This window comes from Artibeus jamaicensis, unplaced genomic scaffold (assembly GCF_021234435.1).
Source record: "Artibeus jamaicensis isolate MK-2021 breed Jamaican fruit bat unplaced genomic scaffold, CSHL_Jam_final contig_760, whole genome shotgun sequence".
Lineage (NCBI taxonomy): Eukaryota > Metazoa > Chordata > Mammalia > Chiroptera > Phyllostomidae > Artibeus > Artibeus jamaicensis.
In genome coordinates, this window is record NW_026521955.1 from 1,312,177 (window position 1) to 1,335,668 (window position 23,492).

The 23,492-nt window shown below is 36.5% G+C and overlaps 1 protein-coding gene and 1 long non-coding RNA gene across 8 annotated transcripts in view; one reads left to right on the top strand and one right to left on the bottom strand.

The window, feature by feature from the left end:
- Positions 1-339: 339 nt before the first annotated feature.
- On the bottom strand, positions 340-20,331 carry MBIP (MAP3K12 binding inhibitory protein 1). 7 transcript variants are annotated; one of them, XM_053672537.1, is made up of 9 exons: positions 20,160-20,329; positions 16,424-16,543; positions 14,429-14,653; positions 14,244-14,340; positions 11,709-11,774; positions 11,329-11,478; positions 7,331-7,428; positions 1,947-1,985; positions 340-954 (listed from the first exon to the last, which is right to left on the bottom strand). In XM_053672537.1, exons 1-9 carry the CDS (start codon positions 20,286-20,288, stop codon positions 850-852), a joined length of 1,029 nt encoding a protein of 342 aa, XP_053528512.1. In that variant the 5' UTR covers positions 20,289-20,329; the 3' UTR covers positions 340-849. The 7 variants fall into 7 exon arrangements, with proteins under 7 accessions (XP_053528512.1, XP_037019895.2, XP_037019896.2 ...); XM_037164000.2 differs by having other exon boundaries at positions 340-957; XM_037164001.2 differs by lacking the exon at positions 11,329-11,478 and having other exon boundaries at positions 340-957.
- LOC119062926 (uncharacterized) overlaps positions 19,882-23,492 on the top strand; it is a 45,721-nt gene continuing 42,110 nt past the window's right edge. Inside the window, exon 1 of the long non-coding RNA XR_005085074.2 lies at positions 19,882-20,103. This is a non-coding gene — a long non-coding RNA (uncharacterized LOC119062926). The remainder of the gene's footprint in view (positions 20,104-23,492) is intronic.

Below are 23,492 nucleotides of genomic sequence, written 5' to 3' on the forward strand. Positions count from 1 at the left end.
ACAATTCTTGACCTAAATGTCTGCTCCTTGACTGTAGTTGCATCTTTTAAATGTTTACTTTGCAACTATGGAAATATATGTACTGCCTAACATAACTGGGGTACTGTAAAAAAAAGTGAAGCTCTCAAGAGCTTGTAATTCACTTGTATTATTTATACAATAATAGCTAACACTTATTGAGCACTTCCTTTGGGGTAGTTTCAAAAGTTGTCCATGCATGATTTCACCTATTCTTCATGACAACCGTATGTATTATTATTATCCGTCCCATTTTACAGATAAGGAAAGTAAGGCACAGAGACAGATCAATAAATAACTTGCTCCAGGTCACACAGTCAATGAGAGAATAAAGGTGGAATATACTGTTTATTTACATTACAATTGACATCTGGAAAAAGTATCCATTCATTTAAAAATCATTTTGGTCAATTAAGTTTTTGTTGAATGCCTTATTATGTACAAAGTACTAATTTAAAGTAATAAACCAGTTAATGTCAGTGTGACAAATATAAAGTCCTTTTAAAATATCACTATTCAAAGCAATCTTCCTTCTGTGGTACATACGCACACACAAAAAAACATGTATTAAATTAAGTTTTTTAATTCCCAAAATACCTCCTTTAAAACAGAAGGAAATAAATTCTGACAATGCTCTTTTCAATGCATCAACTATTTCAAAATTCACTGGAATATCTGAAGATTACCTGTTGTACAATGAATGGACTCGTGAAAACAAACAATGATTTCAGAGGGACAGCTACATTGAAAAATATGCATCCATTTAACTAATTACAAAGTAAGTTACACACATGAATATAAGAAGTAAATGACAAGGATAAGAGGAGTTTTTCACGGAAGGTGGTGAGTTGCTATGGATTCTGCTTCTCTGGATTTTCGAAGCAGGGCTTGCCTGAGAGCACTAATTTTCTCATCGAGTTCGGCCAGTGAATAGTTCTGCTGTAAACAGTAAGAACACAAACTGCTGAGTAAGACTCTGAAGAATCTCAATGCAGATAAAGTGCTAAATGAACTATAAATATTTAAAATACACGAAAGCATAAATGTCTTCTTTTCTCATGAGAATAATTTTAAAACTGAACCATGTGTGTTGACTTTATCATGAATTTTAAGGTATAAAATAACAAGGCTTAAATATTTCTTTCTCTTTCCTAATGAAAGCTCTTCTGGGCTTTTTATTCTGTGAAAGGATAATAAGAACTTTTTTTAACTGACTGTCCTCATAATCAACAATGAAAAAACAAAAATTAAAGTTCAGGAGTAGCGTGAGTGCTTGAAATACCTGGAAATTGTCTTTTAATGGCTCAACCGCAATCAACTACCTCTCCTGGAGAAAAAAATGGATCCTCTAAAAAATGTACTCTAAATTTTACAATAAAAAAATAAGTAACGTGCTACACTAAAATAACCCAACCAAAAAATTTTTTTAACATTTTCCCCAACTTTAAATTTATATTGCCACCCCAACTTTAAATTTACGTTAGTAAGGCTAACAAAACCTTACTAACTATGATTAAACTAATGAATACATCATTACTGTGGACAGGGGTGGGCTGAAGACACCCTCTGTCCCCCTGCTTTGATTTAGATGCTGCTAATTAGTGGTGTCTGCAAAAAGGGGTGGGGGTGAGATTTAAATTACTCAAGCATTTATTACTTTTTGGCATTTTGTAACTTGATACTTCCCTTCTACTACTATTAACAGCTGAATACAGACTTTTATATTCATTAGGCCCATCTGAGTCATCCCATGCCGTTGAACTAAAATTAATTCTCTAATTCAGGTACATTAGTTCATGGTGCCCTTTATTTTAGTTCTAAATGCCAAGGTATGACCTAAAAAGCAACAGTAGTAGAAGCTTTTATTAAGAAAGGTATAAAGCAAATCAAACTGTTTCAAAAGCTATAATGAAAATGCAGTAACTTACCTGAGGTGGGTGAACTTTTCTTCTTTTGCCAGAAAAGTTCTAGGTTAAAAGTGAAAAATATTAATGCTTACAAGATGTAATCAATTTTCCTTTGTAGAGTACTGAATAAAATATGGACGACCCTGGCAGAGACAAAGCCCACACACTCAGCAAGTGCTGTCTGCCACCATCATCCACATTCTTGTATTCTGGAAGTTACTCTCCAAAGATATTAAAAGTACACAGAAGTTACACCACAGCAACATGCCTATCCCTGGCTATACACACTTCCCCACTAATTCTCAGCTCCTAATGAGGTTGAGTGTTTGTGGAAAGAGGTGCTCTGGGGATCTTCTTAGTTTCTTTTTTTTTATCATCTTTCCATCCCAGGATACTGAACAAATGAAGCAGCCACCGACACGAGGAAAACAGAATCTGGACCACCAGGCCAAAGGGTGGAAACACACCACACACGCTCCTGACCAACTGCAACGGGACACTGGGCTGAGGGAGCACCTACCCGCTGCTCCTCCGTCGCCCGGGGAACTCGGGTCGCCCCATCGGTCCTGTCAGTGCCCACAATGGGCACGGGGCCACTTCTGGCCAATCAGTGAGGAGAGGTGTGCTGGGGATTGGGGGGAGAGCCTCTGAACAAAATGTCCTCACTTCTAAAGAAAACCCTAAAAGGAGGCAGTTCCTCAGGACACTGCTGCTGGGCAGGACAGGTGACAGTGCTGTCGTCACCTTGCCATCTACCCGAGGAAGAAGGCAGGACTAAGAGCTGAGGGGGGGAAAGACCCCAATTCTTTGCCAATCATGATTCAGCCAATGAACCATTTAACCCTGAGGACTGCACTAACATTGAAATTCCTCTTTTATACGGTAATTTCTATGCTGTTTAAGCCATTTTTAGTTTAAATTTCTATTATATTAAGTTGACAACATCCTCACACACTGCTGAACCTTTTAAATGAATTGTCTAGATACTGTTTTTGGTTTCAAAGAACCACAAGCTTTCAAAAGGCACATCAGTGTATTGATACATTTGACAAAGAAACTGTCAATGTGGAAAACAATTTTCTCATGAACATTTCTCACCACTGAGGTTTAAAACAAGGGTGAAGACTCATTTTCCTTTGTGTCAAAAGCTGTTTAGAATATTGAGGTAAGCCTCTTATCAATACTTATAAATAGGAAATCATTAAAGTGTGAGAATTATTAAATATGGGGGAAAAACTGCTTTATAAACATGTTCCTTCCTTTGCCAAACCAAGCCGAATACCTGCTGGTGGTGCCTGTGGGCAGGTAAGGGCTTAATGTTTAATTTGGTCACTGCTCAGTGTCTTAACCTCCCCAGAGGTGGCTTTTTACAAACCTGATGAAAATATACTCCCCTTTGTTTTCCCAACAGTTTAATCTAAAAGTATTGCTAGTTTCCATGTCACTGAGCAATCAGACTTACTGTATCATGACACTAAAGTGAAAAGTATCAGAATAAGGAGAGTAAGGACATCAGTGGTGAGGTGACTAGAAACAGTGAAACGTGGGCCTTGCCCAGTGTGACTCAGTTGGCTGCAGGGTGGTCCCGTAAACTGAAAGGTGGTGGGTTGGATCCCTGGTTGAGAAGCCTGTGAGGCAACCAATCAATGTTTCTCTCTGTCTCTCTCTCCCTCTCTCTCTTTTGCTAACAATGAAAAACAATGTCCTTGGGTAAGGATGAAAAAAAAAACAGTAAGATGTCTTAGGGGCTAATCTGAGACCTGAGCAGAGTATTTTAACAGGCAGAACACTTAGTAACACATCTACTGTGGGTACACTGGACTAGCTTTAAAATTCATTGTTTTTAGGCACAAGGCAGAAATTTTTAAGTTCTTGGTATCTGAGAGAAATATTTGAGAGCATAGCACACTAAATAGCTAAACAGACATAATTTTAAAAATGTCTCTTCTCTCCAGTTATTTTACCTTAGCAGATAATTTAGCTGCATTGCTCATGTCCTGATGAAAAGGCGATCTCTCTCTCTCCCCACCCCTTTCTCTCTCTCTCTCTCTCTCTCTCTCTCTCTCACACACACACACACACACACACACACACACACACACACACAGACAGAGAGAGGTCCAGAGGTCCAGGGAGCCCATGCTCTAAGGAAGCTCAGTGGTAAGGAGGCCTCTTCTCTGACCAACCCCCTTCCTTATTCCTGATCAGTTCAGGACTACTGACTTTAAAGATGCTGTGTCTTAAATGCTTCCCTTCTGGCCCCACTGCCCTGACTCAGACTTCATTTCTTCCTGGTGTGGACAACGATGTTTCCTGAACTCCTCTCCTTGACTCTAATCTCTTTCCAACTCACACTTCATAATGCCATCAGATAGGCACCTCAATTATAGGTTTCTTTTTCTCAATGACACTGGAATTGCAAACTGGGTCCTGTGACCTTCAAGACCCTCCTAAATGTGTTTGCAATTTAACTTTCCAGCTGGATCCAGTGTTTGCTTCATGCTTCAGGTCCACCAGGCCTGGCCTGTATGCGGAAGGTTGACTTGGTCTTCAGCAACCCCCTCTCCCGACACTTCCCTTAGAACCAGGAGTTACCATTACAGAACAAATTCAAGACTCCGTCTAGTTAGTGTTTAGGAACAAAGTTAACACACCTTCAAAAGTTCAATAATTAACGATCAGCCAAATCTTACCCATTCATTTGCACATGTATTCAATGCCTACTACATTCTGTGTGTTAAAAGATGAATAAGACAGTTCTTGTCCTTCAGAGATTCAAAATACAGTGTGAAAAACAGATGTGACAACATGTAATTATAAGTGATAAGTGCTATCAAATGAAGAAAGTGCTGTGGAAATATACTTGTTAAGCATGCTATACTCACTGTTTTCAAGGGTCATAATTTAAAATTAGTAATTCTTTGGAAATACTCATCAGGATTGTGCCTTTAAAATGGTCTGTTATGCGATGCCCTTAAATTTTTAAAAACATTACCACACAAATCTTTCCATGCTAAATGTGAAGGGTAAAGATTTTTGGAGTAATTACATTAAAGGGGGAGAAATACTATTCTCCATCATACTTCCTACTTTATGTATGTTAACTATTTTTAGAGTTTTGTGTGTTTCATAAATGAACATACCTTTACATTGTCCAGCGTTATTTTATGAACCCAGGACAACACGCGTCTTGTTTTCCTGTCAATGCCCCTGTTTTGTGAGCTGCACTTCAGTGTCACCCAGTCTCTCAAGTGTTGAGTCCTACATCCTGAACAGCTTACCCAGTATTTCTATCTGTATATCCCGCTATGACTTCAAATTCACATTCCCCCACAAAACATCTCCTCCTCCAGATTTTATTTCTATTAATGGTAGCATCATTTTCCCAACAAGAAACTGGACTCACTCTTGCTCTATGTCCCTCCACATATTAATGATCTACACTGTATTTGTCAACTTTTCTTTCCTCCTGACTCCTGCATTAATCTTTCTATTCTCATGTCCTTAGCTCAGGATCTCACTTCACATGTAAGTATAATACCGTCTCCTTGTTCTTAGTCTTTCCATTTCCATTTCCCTCCCAGGACAATACTAGATAAATCATCTAAGTAACACTTGAACAAGTCACTTCTCTACTTAAATGCTTTTAAGAGCATTTAAACTTTGGATACTTTAAATTTCTGGGTGTATCATTTAAGGTCCTCTATAATCTGACTACTTCTTCCTCTTTAACCAAACACCCTAAAAATTCTATCCTATGTATAGTAGATCCCCCAAAACAAGATTATTATTTGAAGAACCTGTTCTTTTGTTAGTGAGTTACATAACCGGTATATGTTAAGCTTTTATAAATCAGAATCAGAGAGAAGAGATAAATGGTGGGGCAAGGTCTCCCTGGAGGTGTCTAATACTTTGATATTCTCTTGTAAGATCAGTTCTATCATTAACAAGAATTATATTAACAAGGTATGAAATTGAACTGAAAAAATATCCTGCCTGGTAATTACATAATGAAAGCAACTTTAATGGGAAAACTTATGCTAGACTGTTATAGGAAAAGGCATAAAATCTTTATAAAGTTTCCTAGAAAGATACTTAATCCTAGCAGTACAAAGACCTTTGAAATCATGTAGTATAAACAACAGTTCTCAAACTGTTTAAGTGTAGGCTAGAACTGTGTGACATTCCCAGTTACACAGCTACTTCATGGCTGGTTCCCGAAATGCGGTAACTGGCAATATATACTGACGTTTTACCATGTGCTGGGTCGGGTGGTAAGTGCCTGACCGGTGTTATCTCACTCACTCCTTGCATTAGCCCTTAGTACTTTAATAAACAGCATTTTACGTCGGAGGGAAGTAAATCACTAAAACTCTTTCTTTGAACTTGTGATCTTTAGAATTCACTGCTCACTTTTGTTATGTAACCTGCCTTCTCTGGAAATAACTTCTTTTGTGTACCTCACTCTAATACCCAATTTAAGGCTTTGGAAAGATTGATGCTATACCTAAAATAATTTTAAATATATTTTCACCAGTGACTTATAATGATCCATGCTGATATGAGCTATTTTACATATTTCAAAAAGTTTTAGAAAAAATATTACTAAAACTTTTGTCCACTTTTACATTATTTTAGTTTTTTCTAATATGCCACAGCTTAAAAAAACAAAAACACACATCCAGACCTCAGAAAAGGCAGTCCTTATGGTAAAATCACTCCAGAAGATGGAGGGAATACAATGAGCTCAGGATCATTGTCTAAAGCACAATAATGTTACAAAGAAGATACCTATCGGCACAACACTGTTTCTTATTGTCTTTGAAAGAGATAAAAAATGAATAAATGAGCAAATAAATAAATGCTAGAGTTGAGGAATCGGGCAATACAGACTAGCCTTTCAAAGCCCAGTGGCTAAGGTAAAGAAAAAGGCAGGGTGGCAGACTGAGGTCTGTGTGTTCAGCACGGGGGAGAGCCGGGGGAGAGACTTAAACGCCCACGAGCTGAGGACAGGAGTCTGTGAAGAGTAAGGGATTAAAGAGACAGGAAGGAGACTGACAGAGCAAGGTCCCAGAAGCCTTTGCGTTGCAAGGCAGCAGGTTCACAGTGACAAGACAGACCACCACCTAGTCTGATATGTTATGCCACGAGAATGGCTTAAGTTTCAGAAACTGGGTAATGTACGATCAAATTACCCTTTTTAAAACGATCATGAGTCTATAGTACAATATTTGGAATCATAATTTTTAAAGAACTAGGCAACACCCTACACAGAACTACGTTCATTCATCTCGGAATTATTAAAAGTGTTTTATCTACAGCAGATCAATGACTAAATTATTATATAATGAAGAATCCTAAAATAAAACAACACTTAGTTATTTTTAAAAGATACTTATACTCACTACAGATTGAAAATACTCAGGAGAGATGCCTTCCAATTCAAGGATCTTATCCTCAAGTTTTTTAATTCTCTGATAAATGTCTCTTGGCACTGGACCACCTAAACACATTTGAAAACATTCTGAGATACTTTTGAACAATTCCCTTCACAGTTTTTATTCTTAAAATACCAGGCAAACATATACTTATGCATAGGAATGGGAAATATTTAAACTTAAGGAAATAAATTAACAAGAGTAGATTAGAATGAAATCCTTAGCTCACATTTTCATCTTATAGACTATAGGATATATTATTATACTATACCTCTCCCCAAGCTCCATTTAGGTTTCCTATATCACTATGAGTTTTGTTTTATGTTAAATCCATTTTAGAAGATATTGAACAGTCCTGTATAGAACAATTTGTATTTTTAATAGACTTTGATAGTTACTTGGCAGGAGAAAAATACAGTCATAACTGATAATTCAACTCAGTGGCTGCAATATGCCGATCATTTTTTTCAACTTATATTACTCTCCATTTATATTACTCTCTACAATTTATATCACTCTCCATATTTTCTCCTTTAACCTAGAACGACATTGCGAGGAGTTTTACAATTTTCTTAATTAACAAACCTTCCAGGGTGGGGGGATGGTAAATTAAGGTCACTCAAATGTCAAGGTTATGACCACATCCCAAATCTTTTCATTTCTCAACACCTCCGACGCAGCTGTTCTGGCCCAGACCCCCACCATCTCTCCCTGGACCACCACCATGACCTCCAAACCGGGCTCCTTGTTGCCTTGCTCCCACTGAGCATATTCTCAACATGGTGGCCAGTAATCCTTTTAAAATGTAAGACAGCATTCCCCTGACTATAGAGACTCCAGAACCCTCAAAATCTTAATCCCCCAGCACACAGTGTCTTATCTGCCCTCTTGCTAGAGAGATCTCGAGCCTCTTCACATACCCAGATCCCCACATACCTACCGAAATTCGAGGTTTCTTTGAGTTTGGAATGCTCTTCTACATTGCTCATCTCATTTATCTAGAACTCCCTCCTTTCACACCACCGCCAACCAATTAGCCTACAATAATGTCTTTTGTTTGTTAATTAAAATTTTTTTGAGCTAACATCTTTTAAAACTCGGCTCCTTACTTTCTGTCCTCCATGTCCTCTTCCCTCAAACCTAGTGACTTAGATGCCTTCTTCTCTGCTCAAAACTTTCACATGTTACTCGAAGTCAAAGCCTTTACAACAGTCTACAGGTCCCACAGAGTTTGGACATTGTTCTCATAATCATATCATCCCAGCCTCTTAATTACTTCTTCTGTTACTCAACTAGGCCAAGCACCCTCAGTTTTAGTGCTTGTGGCTCCCTCTGCCTCCATATTCACGAGGCTTACTCTCACCAACCTCAGGTCAGGGTTCACAACCCTTTAAAAACTACCAGTGTTACCACCTCCCCCTACCTGGCACCCCTATCCTCATTCCTTTCCCTTATTTTTCTCCAAACCATTACTACCACTCAATATTCTGTAGATGTATTTTGTTTATTTATTGCTTGATTCTCCACTCTGAGATCCAGGAGGGCATAATTTTACCATTTGTTCATTGGGTATGCCTGTCAGCTTGTGCCCTGCACAAACCTAGGAAGCATCAGTCAGCAGACTACACAGGTGCTCACTATATAATGACTGAATGAACCCATGACTGTGCAATGAAACAATATGGGAAAATTTCTTATCAAAAGTTATTAGCTTGTAAAATATAAAAATTCTAAAAATATATATTTTATCTCGGGATCTTGGTGATTCTTGCTCTTGAATAAAGTAAAATGAATAACTTATTCATGTGACTTTGTTCTTGCCGCTCCCTTTACCTAGAACACCCTCTGCCTCGCCCTTGCACCTTTCAAGAGCCAGTTCAAGTTTCACTGACTCAATAAAGCACTGCCCAAATCACTTCACATCGTGGCTCCTTGTGCCCCCACCACACTCTTCCTTCACAGCCCCCTTAACACTCCACTTCACTATTAATCTGTTTTCTCCCAAACAATTATAAAGTCCTTGAAGTGCAAGACTATGATTACATCATCTCAGTATCCCTCCTGTCTAAAACAGAGCTTGGCATGTAGTGGACATTCAAAAGGTATTTTTCAAAATTAACTACTTGATACTATTAAACTTAACAAATCTGTCAATCCTTTCATACAGCTATATTTTAAATTCCTTTAGCTCTGGGCAAAAGGATTAATTTGAATACTAATCTCTTATAACCCTCAAAGCTTTACTCATTCTCTTTTACCTCTATCCAGCAAATACTCCAGCTGGACAGGACTCAGAAATTTCCTGAGCCATATTTTGTGCCTCAGTACTTTTTGCAGATGCTGTTCATTTTCGGAATCCTTTGCTCCTGTCCACTGAAAAACTCCTACGAACCCTTCAAAGGCTCAAATGTCACTTTACCAGGGACACCATTCCTTGACCTCCCAAGACAGCTAGATGTTAACTTTGTAAACCCACTGTGCTTTGCAGATATCTAAAAAGGTAAAATGAGCAAATTGTTCCTTCAGCAAATACTTGTTTTGTGCCAAACAAATACCTGTTTTGTGCCAGGCACTGCACTAGGTACATAGTAATGAACCTGACAGTTTGATCTCACTGACCTTACTATCTAGTAGAGGAGACAAGAGTACCAAGTGCTATGAGGCTAAATAATAAAGGGTAACCACACCAGTGTGGGGTCAGGAGGGAAAGTATGGTTTTAAAAAAAAGCCTGGGTAAAGGCCCTATGATAGCAAAATTAATAGAAAGCTTGGGGAGGCCAGAGATGTGGCTGAGATTAAAGATGTAGATCATGCTGTTTAAAATTATTACCCTTACCCATCTGAATCTCCTTCCCCTTTCCTTGGTCAAGCTGCTCCATCCATAGACCTTCTTTCCTAGTGGAGCATATAATTGATGTACTAGAATTTCTGACTACGTGTATTCTCAGTGCCTAGAATAGTACCTGGCTTATCGTAGGAACTTAATACCTATTTGTGGAATGAATAAGTACTAAGTTTGGTATGCATATAAGGGCAACAGCAAACCACTAAAAAATTTTTAGCTGGGGAGTGGCAAGACAGGATTTGAGCTTTAAGAAAAGCAACTGGGCCACAAGGTAAAAAAAATTGGTCTCAAGAAGGAAGTCCAATGGCAGAACAACCAGTTAACATCCTTCCACCAGTCTAAGAATACAGTCACTTCAACTAGAGTAGCTGCTGTGGACACAGAAAGACGTCGGTAGATTTGAGGAAGATTTTAGAGAGAGAACAGACAGAATCTGGTGACTAGAGGAGGAGGGAGACCCAGGCTTTGCAGCCAGTTAATATCTAGGTTTGACTTCTAGCTGTCACTACCTTGGGCATGTTGCCGGAGCTCTCTGAACTGCAGTTTCTTTATCCAACAACGGTAGCAGCTCCAACACCTCACAAGAGAACTGTTAAATATTAAGTGCACTGACATATGCAGAATTCTCTCAGAGTGACTGGCACTTAGTATTATTCAATAAGTGTTAGTTCACTTTCCCCGTGGCATTCATTTATTTATATGCTTACCCTCACTGAGAGTTCCATGAGGACTAGAATCACATTTATCAATACTTTGTACCTAGTACAGTAGATGACAGGAACAAACAATGGTCACAGTTAGGTTATGAAACTAATGGCAGAAAAAGACTTAGTTTCCAGCTCTAACTTTAATAAATTGAGTGTCAGGATCTCCTTAGAACCTGTTCCCATTCTACTAAAACTCTCAAACTGGTGAGAAGAGGAAGAAGAGCATAAACACATGAACTATAAATTCTTTGAGAGCAGGGACCATGTTTTGTTTTTTATTTTTGTACCAACCAAAACCCTGTTTTGAACAATACATAACAGGAGCTGAATAAAAATTTGGTGACTAAATGAACTGCATTTCTTCAGCCACTTGCACAGTTAGACTACAGAGCACTGCCCAGCACTCTGCTTACCTGTCTGCAATCGCAAGTGAGCCTCAATATTCTGTAGTCGCTCTTCTACAGCCTGATTACCACAATCTCGGAGCATGCTCGGTGTATGGCCTGACCCTTGCACTCCTTCAGGCCGAGTCTGTGGTCCGTATGTATTCACAACTCTAGAAACTAAGTTAAGAAATTTCTGAACCTATTAAACTTACATTTCAAAAACCAGAAATTCTTTCTCCTTAACGGGACTTTATATATTTACATAAAGACTATCTAACCACAAATCCAAGTACAACAAAAGGCAGGATTTTTTGGTTTAAAATGAACAAAATTTAGATAGAAAAAGTGATTTTTACTACATTTTGCTTATAATCTACAATAAGCCTCATCAAATAGTAGATACTTACCTTTTACATGACTTTTAAATCCAGGGTAAGGGGTAAAAACGGCATCGGTTCTTGCACAACTATTTTCTAAGGAGAAGTTAGATAAATATAAGTATATTCTTACTTCAAATGTATGAGATTTTGACAAAGTTCCAATAATTTGTATTAGTTAACATATTATTATAATAAGAGAATACAGTCTTAAGAAATAGTAATTAAATTACCATCACATACAGGATAAAATGTAGTGATCTCTGTCCTCTAAAATGTGTAACATCTAATCTAATTTTTGAATTTATACATACAACAGTCCTCAACATTCGGTGGCATAATATAATTTTTAATGAATACCAATATCCCTAAAAATCATCTGGGTCTCTGGAGGAAAACTTTATATAGCAGAGAGAATATCTTAATTCTAAGTCAAAGAGATGTTATTCACTTTATTTCAACACAGAAATGAAAAAAACTAATTATTTTTACTAAACTTCCTTTTTAAAAGACCCAGCATTTTTTGATATTACATACTGACCAAATTAGTGACCATCTAACAAAAAGGATTCATTACACATTTCCACATTTTTATATCCGAACTCCACATAAACATTTTACCCAGATTCCCAATGCTCCTTTAAAAAAATCTCTGTATTACAAAGCCATCTATCTACCTCTTTCCAGACTGCCACCCTTTCGAAAAAATGCAATTTTACAAAAGCTACCTTGTGGGAATTTGTTCTTTTTTTTCTAAGATTAAAAGTATAGTTTCTTACAAATCAGGTATCAATAAATAAATGTTTTAAAAAGGGGTACTACTAGAAAGATGTTAACATAATATATAAATGTTTCAAATACTATAAAATAGCATTTTAAATTATATTAGGTAAAACCATCCATTACCATATATTTTCTGAAATATTATCCTTATTTTATAATAAATGGCAAGAGAGATACTGAAAAAAATTCTTTCCCCACTAAATTTTTTTAAAAACCCACTGTTTATATATTTAAATCAAACTGAGAAGCATTGAAAGGAATACACTAACACGTTAGAGTAACACATTTTTATTTTTTTCAGTCTGAGTTTTCATAATAGTTCTGCTGATAAAACCAAACTGTGTGAATAAATGCCAAATTCACTTACCTTTTATAGATAAATACTAAACAATCCTTTTCTTTTTCTTTTCTTTTTTAATTTTTGTTTTGAGACACCTCAAAATATAATTTAGAGGGCCATCACTTCTCCATTCCCTTTCTAAAATTTCACAGGGCTAAGGGTTAAAAAAAGAAGCTATCATCCATTCTGGAGCTATATTACAAATATATAGATTAAATGACCCATCAGAGAGAAATTCAGCACGGTGTGAAGACAGTGAATGTAGGAGTGCTAGGCACTCTCCACAGCAATTCTTCCCAGCACTGTTTGGAGCCAGCAAGAAATTGAATGGGCCAAGGAATCCTGCTGAGCATTTCAATTCTTGTCAATTTCTATCCCCTGGTGGTTTATAATAATAGAGTTAGCAGGGAGAACAGAGGAATGACATTAGTGACACATGTGCTTGCTCCCTCAACAAACCCTTTCTCATGGGTTGTTTGCAGTGGGACTGTAGCACCTGAGATTCTGCCAGTGTTGCACCTGTTTTGAGAAACTAACAGGAAAATATACCAAATCTAGAGATATGCACATATAATGTTAACAGTAGAAAAGGCTGATTTTAGGACCCAACTTGAGAATGTATTATTTCATTATTAAGAGAATCAGTGTACCAATATAGTAAGAGTCAATTCTAGGTTCATCTGACAATTCTATATTCATGATAATTAGCCATGAGATATTAGAAGCAACAAGGAAAATCCTCATTCCAATTAGAACCTCTTCTCCATAATTTTTATAAGACTACTTGTTCTGATTATTACTATGGTGCCTGAATGCCCTATGCCAGTGCTTTACAATGTTTTGTATTCTGCAGCATACCTGCAGGTCTATAAATATACTACAGCATCAACTGGGGAGGAAGAGGAGAATCTGATGAAAAACAGCAAGTGAGAGAAAGAAAAAAGCATAAGCATCACAGTTTCATGACAAATTGTTTTATCGTGACATAAAACATTTTGAACAGCGTAGGAGCATTGAGAAAACTGCTCCCTCTTGAGGAATATTAACTTTACAATGTTCACTTTATGTAAGTTCACATCATAATTTCGTAAGTACATTTACAGGCATGAAATTTATATAGCTTAGTTCCTTCTTACTAATGAGACCCAGCAACTCTGTTACCCACACTTCATTTTCATTTTCTAAAAAAATTTCAAAACATTTCACCTGTGGTAAACATGCGCCTTTTATTATGCTACCATTTATTTGATTTTTGTGTAAATGAAACCATTTTGCAATATAGTCTATTATTAAACAGAAGGAAATTCTGTTGCCTTGGTTTCTAAGTAAACTTATGAAATAAACTGCATTCTTAATGTTATTTTTAAAAACAAGTGAAAGATCAGAGCAACTGTAAAAACTGTTCTTAAAATCCTATGAAAATTATTCCTGTAGATAGTTACCTTGATTACAATCAATAACATTGCAAAATTCCCTGACGTTGTTTTCATTGATTTCAGCTTGCTTTCTTTCAATAAATGCAGATATTCGTCTGTCAATCTACAAACAGTAAGTATGCATGTTTAAATAACTCAAATATAACAATATTTAAAAACTAATGCTCCCCCCGAAAATAAAACCTTCTTACTTCTGCTTTTCCAGCCTTTATTTGAACTACTTCTGGATCAAAATGGACCTGTGTCTTTTTCACATCCCCTAAATCACAGTCTTTGTGCTGTTCTTCCTTCTGTAGGTCACCAACGGGAAATATGGCATCTACTTCATTCTTGCTCCCTTTTTCTCCTTTTCCTATCTCTTCAACAACAGCTGTATTCTCCTCTTTTATCAGAGGCTGAAGTTTTGCTAAAAAAGGCTAAGAAGAACACAATCCATTTGCTGGGGTTCAAACTGATCAAAATTAATTATACATTTATCATATTTATATAAATTCCTGCTACATAAGTGAAATATTTAGAGTCAATTAGCTAAATATAAAAAGTTAGCATATCAGAATATATAAATCTGACCACTAGTAACTGTATGCTGTTCTCTGTATTGTGACCATTAGTATTTGTTATATGTCTGGTTTTTTTTTTTTTTAAAGGAGAGACAGAAAACCTGAGGAAATTTAAAATTTTCTTTGAGGGAATCGTTCTGTCACTCATCTTTTATTTTGTGCCATATCAAAGCCTCAGCCTCTGGCACCAATGCCACTTAATTAACATGTCATTCAAATGCCTCCTCAGAACACTAGGCTTAGTATTTTTCCTCTTTAACATGAGAGCCAGTGCTCTCACTCAGCAAAGCCCTGCATTATCACTATATCACTGGAGATTCTCCACTTGAAACTGCAGTTGGCCAAAGTGAATGAGAGAGTATAGACATGAAATACATAGGTGTTAGGCTGAGTGAACACTCAGGCTTTTCTTGACATGGCAAGGTATCTTCTTGGGTCACGAAATCAAATTTTTACAAAGAAAATGAACAAAACAACAAAAAAAGAAACCTACCACGACCCACAGATGAAAAGAGACAGATGCCTATCAGTATACTAGAGGGGAAAAAAACCCTGCTGTATAATGTGAATTATACTACTTATGTCCCCACCACAATTAGGCCTCAACTGAGTTCTAGAGTCACTGCTTCTGCCCTTTAAAACTATTAGGGCAGAAATAGGGCTAACTATTACTTTTAACATAAAACAGAATTAAAAATTTCCAAAGTCATTAAACAGAGAATTGAAAATTAATGTCTCTTCCATTAATCAAAACACACCTGCGCTTGTCTATATTTCAATTATTTTGCTTCCATTGTTTGCTATACCAAATACTCTTCTGAAAACCTTACATCGCAATAGCAACAAACTGACCAGTCTAAATAGTTCTTCCAGTTACCTTTTGACACTTCATATTTTATATTTTGATAAGAGATAAACTGCAAACTTGCATCAATTATAATTGTAGACATGTTCAACTGAAAACCAGCAAGATCAAAATGCTATTCAGTTATTTGAACTAATATACTAAATATTTTATAACATGGCAATATTATTATAAACAACAACTTAATCTTGACTTCTAATACAAAGTATGAATTATTTCAAACCATTAAGAAAAAGAAAAGGTAACATAGTGACTGGATACTGACTAAGATGAGACATTAATGCCACAGAAATTACTTTCTTTTTTAAAAACTATGCTGAAACTGTTTAATTGCAACAGACACTCCAGGATGTGTCATGCTGGGATAATGCCACTTCTTGAACCACTGAAAGCACTCCATGAGCCTCCAAACTCACCCAAGGCATGGAATCATTATCATGGCATGACACACACCTGCCGTGTCTTATTGCTTAATTATAACCCACCATAGATGCAACTGTATTGAATTTTCAGTGCAAGTCTCGAATTGAATAGAATTGTGTTCATTCAATCTTCATACCCACATCGGCCTATTGGGCTATATTCCTGTAACTGTCCTGATCACTATGTAAATTGACAGATTTGGATCCAATCTGGTTGAAGTAATCTTTTATTATTAATACTATTAATACAGTGTTAAGACAGAACTGACAAATACTCCAACTTATAATTAAAGTACACTTAATACTTATATCGAGTTAACATTTTAAACAAGAATTTACCTGTAAATATAAAACGTGCTGCTCGAGTGCACTAAAGAGCAAAGCAGGCTGGAATGCTGAGAGACTCTGGAGTTTGTTCCAATCGATTGTAATTTTCACCACATCATCTCTGAGGTTAAGCTTCAAAAGGGCAAACCAGCAACATTACAAAAATTATACGATTAAGCTGTACGTATATGGGATTCTCACACACAAAAAAAGATTTCTAAACAGTAACGCGCCTATTTAGATCAAAGTTATCAAGTTTTTAATGATACATTATTAACACGCTCTATCAAGTTACCATTTGAAAAGGCCAATAAAGGTGCCATTCTCATTAAAAAGTAAAATGACATCTCATTCTAATTCTATTCTTGGTTTTTTGTAATGGGATCATTTAGGGGGTGAAACCATCCACAAAAGATGAAAAGATGAGGCTTTTTTTTGACACTTCAATATCTAAAAACCTTTTGACAGAGGCCAGGATATGCTTGCGCTATTCAGAATCCTACACTTCAGGTTCAGAGCATTAAACAGAGGGGCATGCACATTTATGAAAGTGCTGATATCCACATTCCTTCTGTGGAATATATACATAAATAGATAACTGAACTATATTATTACTCTGACATCTTCTGTACCACATTTTTATTGTTTTCAACTTTAAACAATTTTCAAAATAAATTAAAAGTCATAATTATTCACATATATAGTCTAGGGATAAATGACAACATGTTTATCTACTTCAAATAAAAATTAAACTTTTATTAATTGTGGAAACCTGAAATTGAAAAACAAATGCTTTTCTACAATAGTGAAATAAACAGCCAGAGACTGGATGAAATGACCAGATGTTTTGCTGAACTGTATTTTCAATTTATTATAAGTTAGGTAAATGTGACCTATTTAAATAAAGTTACATATGGAAAAAACTACCAAAACCCTAAATTTACAATTAATATCAAAATCAGCAAAAATTTCAGAGGGAAAGCCTCTATCCTTAATCCTTCGAATGAATAAAAGTGAACCTCCATAAACAGCAACACGTGTTTATACTATAAGGATATATATCCTGCATAGCAGGATCAAGTTAACTACTATATTATTTTTTCAGAAATCGTTTTTTAAAAACTAGTCACATTTTGTACAAAATAAAGACAAGCATGACAGTTCAAATACAAGTCTTATGAGTTGTAATTATAATAAAACAAAAAAAATGAATAACTACCAAGAACCAAAGAAATTCAAAAAACACTATAGTGAATGAACAGTGTAAGACAGAAATCTACCACTCTCTGAACAGGAGACCAGAAATCACTTATAGTCCGTATTAGACAAGTACAAAGAAAAAGGAAGTTTTGTATAGGTTGCACTGACAAAGGTTAGTTTATATCAATTGTACTAAGGTTCTACATTAAGATTACCACGTTAATCTTGTGTTACTTAATATCTATAAACACTTTTTTAGACAACTTATATATGAAATAAACTATTACTATAGTTTTACAGTCTTCAAAAAGATCTATATTCAACTATACAAACTTATGAATACTGTTTGGGGATAAAGCAAACAATCCTTAACCAAAGAACAGAATCAAATTTTCTAGAGAAAATAATGACTTACAGAAAATAAATCATAATATTTGGATCACATTCTCATTTTCAGTCAGCAAGATTATGTAAAACTTCAAGTGAAATTAAAGAAGTGCAACTTCAGAAGACCACATAATACTGCTACAAATTAAAACTATCCCAACACATTCAATAGTTACTCAACAAATTCCGTTAGTAGTACAAATTCTATGTATTTTTACCATATAGAACTTGTAACTGTAAAACACTCACTCAAAAGTGTATTAGTCTGCCATTAATGTGAACTATTTAAATATGCATTTTCAATAAAAACTTTATTAGATTAACCTAAAAATCCAAGCTCAAAATAAGCAATTCTTCAGCTTGGTAAAATGGCCCACCCAGAGACAAGCAGTAAGGTTAAAAATCAGTAAATTTGAAACATGAAATAGAAAATACTTTTTTATATTCAATTTTATGTTCCCCTTTTGAGAGCTAATATAATATACAGAATGAACTTAGGCACATTACAACATGCATTTTTAAAAAATCCTTTAAACTTGTTGCAAAAAGAAATAGAAACTTTCTCCATGGGCAATTTTGTAAAGTATGCTACTCAGGCTTCCATTCTCATCTTTAAGAAATAAATTTCAAAATATAGAGTATTATCAAAATGGTTAGCCATTTAATTGATGACACAATTTTATTTTTTAACACCTGTATACACGGTCACTTCATTGTATTAAGTAAACTGCCAAATATTTACTCTAAACATTTGACAGGTGACATGAGCAAATTTTAATCACATCTGTACTTGTACCTACAGAATACTTGTTTAAATTTTTAAACGAGTTTTCAAAATTCAGTACACCAAATATTTTAAAAGGCACGTTAAAATTATGTCTTTTTTCATTAAAAAAAATCTCATCACAAAAAACTAAAAACCTTAAAAGTTCCATGTCCAGGCCAGAAAAAAGTTCTCCAACTTTTAAACCATTTATAGGTTTTGGGTCTTAAGACTGAAATGTTAATGTCCCCAAGTCTTTGGAATAGCTTTTTATAAGTTCATGGCAAATAACTGAATTTAAATGCTACAGCTTTTAGCAGATTCTATTAATAATCGTTCTAGTACACCAAACTGAATGTTTAACTTAAAGCAATGCTCTTTGTAAATCACGATAAACATATTAGGACTTTCTAAAATATTGATTTTCCATCCCCCCAAAGCTTTTAAAAATAATTTTCACAAATCAGACAAACGCTCTTTTCATAAGAGTTACATTATCTTTGACACAAACGCCTTCCGTTCCTACTACATGCACTAGTACCTGCCCCTCAACAAAGTTTTATATTTAGAAAATACTCCATCTAAGCTATAAGCAAAAATATTTCTTTAAAAAAAAACAAGCTCTTTCAAGTTGTTTTTTATTTAAAATTTGCTTTACACTTTACATCATGAAACAAAATAGTGACTTGACTGGAATACTGTAAGGAGCACTTTTATTTAAACAGCATTTTATTCTGACGTTTCTGCAAAAAGCTATACATCAGCCAATTAAAGTAGTTAACAGTTAAACAACAGTTCTGACGTGAACAGTATCCACCATGGATAACTCATACAACTTTTTGATCTAATTATTTCAGATTAATTTATTTTATGTTTCTCCTCCTTTGAAAAGGTAATTAGAGCACACAACGGCCAAAAGGAAAAAAGAAAGTCAGTGACTCCTAAGGGCAAATCATATATATACATATATAAAAAAGGTGGAGAGATTTTCCAGAAACCTCAGGCCATACTAACCTACCAATTTCTACAGAGAACGAACTGGAGGAAAAGGTACCTAAGCGCCAGGAGCGTACCAAGCCCTCACGGCTCTTCCGCACTCGTTCAACCGGTTCCTCTCGGAGCCAGGTTTCCACTAACCTCACTCACTCCTGGGGAGAGAAGCTGCAAGGAAATCTCGCCCGCAGCGGGTCCTGAACTCGGTTCGCTCCGCCACCCTCACTCCGACCCCAGGTGGCTGGGCACCGGCTCCTCCAGGACCTCAGCTACTTCGGCCGGGCCCCAGGCAGGCCTCGGGGGTCCCCAAGCTCCAAGGCCCCCGTCCCGCCCCTCGCCTCAGCTAGAGGTAAGAGGAGGGGCGGGAGGGTTCTCGTACCAACACTCCCACAGGCCATCACTCACTTGTCCAGCCAGGGTATGCAGGGAGCGAAAGATTTCGAACAGCACCTCTTGGGAGAGGTTGGGGCTGCAGCTCTGCTCCAGGCTCCGGTCACCGGCGCACGGGAGACTAAGCTCAGCCACAGCAGCCATGATACCTACACAAGCTGCCCCCAACACCACCCCCGCCTCCCTCCTGCTTTTGTCGCTCGGCGATGACGTAAAACAGCGCTCGGTGAAAGCGGGACTTTGAGAACCCACTCTTTCGACTTGACTGACAAACTCATAAACCAATCAGGTGCAGCTATGGCTTTACGCCCAGTGCGTGGACTGGGTAATTGCCCACCTGCCTGGGACTGGAAACAGTATTCAAGGTGATGGTTGCAGGTGTCGTTCACTGAGGGGTAGCTTTGTGAAGTTTTCCTTGACCGGTAGATGTTGCTTACGAGTGCTAGTAAGAGGATATTTATAGTTAAATGATAGAATGTTAGTTCCAACTTAAAAGTTGACATTTTAATGTGCTAATTGGACAGAACATTTGCATCTCTACGAGGTAGTTTAAAACACGCAAATTAACGTCACTAATTTTTCATGCGAGCATAAACAATAAAGTGCTCTATTATGCCTCATTTACTGTCAAGGGAATGGCATTTAAAAAGCTATGAAATAACTGTCATTTTTATATTAAAAGTTTTTTTAATGTTATTCCATTACAGTTGTCCCAAATTTTCCCCATTTGCACTCCCCCCCCCCACAGTCAATCCCCATACCTTGTCCATGTCCATGGGTCCTTCATATAAATTCCCTGAATAATTTCTTCATCTTTCAAACAGTCTCTGTCTCCATCCTTCTATCCTACAGCTATCAGTGTGTTCCATGATTCTGTTGCCTCTGGTTCTATTTTGCTCAGTTTATTTTGGTCATTAAATTCCTCTTATAAGTGAGGTCATATGGTATTTCTCTTATACTGACTTCTTATTTAACTTGGCATAATAGTTTGTACTTCCATCCATGCAGTCCTAACAGGTAGGAGTTCCTTCTTTCTTTCTGTTGCATAGTATTTCATTGTGTAAATGTACCACAGTTTTTTATCTCATTTACTGATGGGCACATGGTCTGTTTCCACCACTTGGCTATTGTAAATATCACTGCTATGAAAATTGGGGTGCATAAGTTCTTTTGAATTGGAAATTCGTGATTCTTAGGTTCTATTCCCAGCAGTAGAATTGTGGGATCAAAAGGCAGTCCATTTTTTTTTTTTGAGGAAATTCCATGCTGTTTTGCATAGTGGCTGCACTATTCTGCATTCCCACCAACAGTGCACTAGGGTTCCCTTTTCTCCGCATCCTTGGCAGCCCTTCTTCGCTGTTGATTTATTAATGATAGCCATTTTGGCAGATGTGGGGTGATATCTCATTATGGTTTTAATTTGCATATCTGATGGCTACTGATGTTGAGCATCTTTTCGTATGTCTATGGGCCATATGTATGTCTTCCTTGGAAAAGTATCCTTTATTCAGGTCCTTTGCAATTTTTTAATTGGGTTATTTGCCTTCCTGGTATTGAGTAATATGACTTCTTTTTTTTAAAGTAGAGAATACATATTTTTTTAATTTTAATTTTTTTGTTTAATTGTTGTTTGACACTGAAATAGAGAACAGGCTGACAGAGTAATAGGAGTTCTTTATATATTTTGGAGACGAAACCCTTGTCCAATATACTATCGGCAAATATGTTCACTCATAAAATAGGTTCCCTTTTCATTTTGATGATGATTTCTTTAGCTCTGCATAAGCTTTTTAATTTGACGTAGTCCCGTTTATTTTTTCTTTATTTCCCTTGCTATAAGGAGATATATAAGCAAAAAATAGTGCTACATAGGATATCTAAAATTTTACTACTTATGCTTTTCCTCCAGGACTTTTTTGGTATCATGACTTATATTTAAGTATTTTATCCATTTTGAGTTTATTCTGGTGTATGCTGTAAGTTGGTGGTCTAGTTTCATTTTTTAAGTGTATTTTATTGATTATGCTATTAGAGTTGTCCCATTTCCCCCTGTAATTGCCCTCTGCCCCGCACACACCGCCCCACCTGCATCCCCCACCCCTAGTTCATGTCCATGGGTCGTACATATAAGTTCTTTGGCTTCTGCATTTCCTACACTATTCTTAACCTCCTTCTGTCTATTTTGTACCTACCATTTATGCCACTTATTCTGTATACCTTTTCCCTCATCCCCCCATTCTCTGCACTGATAACCCTCCATGTGATCTCCATTTGTGTGATTCTGTTCCTGTTTTAGTTGTTTGCTTAGTTTGTTTTTGTTTTTGTTTTCTTTTTAGGTTCAGTTGTTGATAGTTGTGAGTCTGTTGTCATTTAACTCTTCATATTTTTTATCTTCTTTTTCTTAAATAAGTCCCTTTAACATTTCATATAATAAGGGCTTGGTGATGATGAACTTCTTTAATTTGACCTTGTCTGGGAAGCACTTTATCTGCCCTTCCATTCTAAATGATAGCTTTGCTGGATAGAGTAATCTTGGATGTAGGTCCTTGCTTTTCATCACTTTGAATACTTCTGTTCAGCCTCTTCTTGCCTACAAAGTTTCTTTTGAGAAATCAGCTGTTAATCATATGGGAACTTCTTTGTGGGTAACTGTCTCCTTATCTCTTGCTGCTTTTAATATTCTCTTCTTACCTTTAATTTCGGATTATGTAATTATGATGTGGCTTGGTGTGTTCCTCCTTGGGTCCAACTTTTTTGGGACTCTGAGCTTCCTGGGCTTCCTGGAAGTCTATTTTCTTTGCCAAATTGGGGAAGATTTCCTTCATTGTTCAAATAAATTTTCAATTTCTTGTTCTTTCTCTTCTTCTTCTGGCACCCCTGTGATTAGATTAAGATATTGGAACGTTTAAAGTTGTCTCAGAGGTTCCTAAGCTTCTTGTCATTTTTTGAATTCTTGTTTCTTCATTCTGTTCTGGTTGAATGTTTATTTCTTCCTTCTGGTCTAAACTGTTGATTCGAGTCCCAGTTTTCTTCCCTTCACTGTTAGTTCCCTTTATTTCACTTTTCATAGCCTTCACTTTTTCCACTATTTTGTGACCCTACTCCACCATTTCTGTGAGGATCCTGAGTACCAGTGTTTTCAACTGTGCATCTGATAGGTTGGATATCTCTTCCTTGCTTAGTTGTATTTTTTCTGAAGATTTGTTCTGTTCTTTCATTTGGGCCATTTTTTTTTGGTCTCCTCCTGCCTGTTATGTAGTAAGTGGCAGAACCTTAGATATTCTCCGGGGTAGGGCAACAGAAGTTACCATGTTGTGGTGCTGTATGTGGGGGAGGGGTCCAAGAGGG

Excerpts from the sequence above, each read along its gene's own strand:
- MBIP (XM_053672536.1), bottom strand. The coding sequence starts at position 20,288 with ATGGCTGCTGTGGCTGAGCTTAGTCTCCCGTGCGCCGGTGACCGGAGC. Across the intron at positions 14,654-16,423 it reads AGCACGTTTTATATTTACAG|CCTTTTTTAGCAAAACTTCA; the intron begins GTAAATTCTTGT and ends TGTTCTTCTTAG. Across the intron at positions 11,479-11,708 it reads ATTTAAAAGTCATGTAAAAG|TTTCTAGAGTTGTGAATACA; the intron begins GTAAGTATCTAC and ends TTCTTAACTTAG.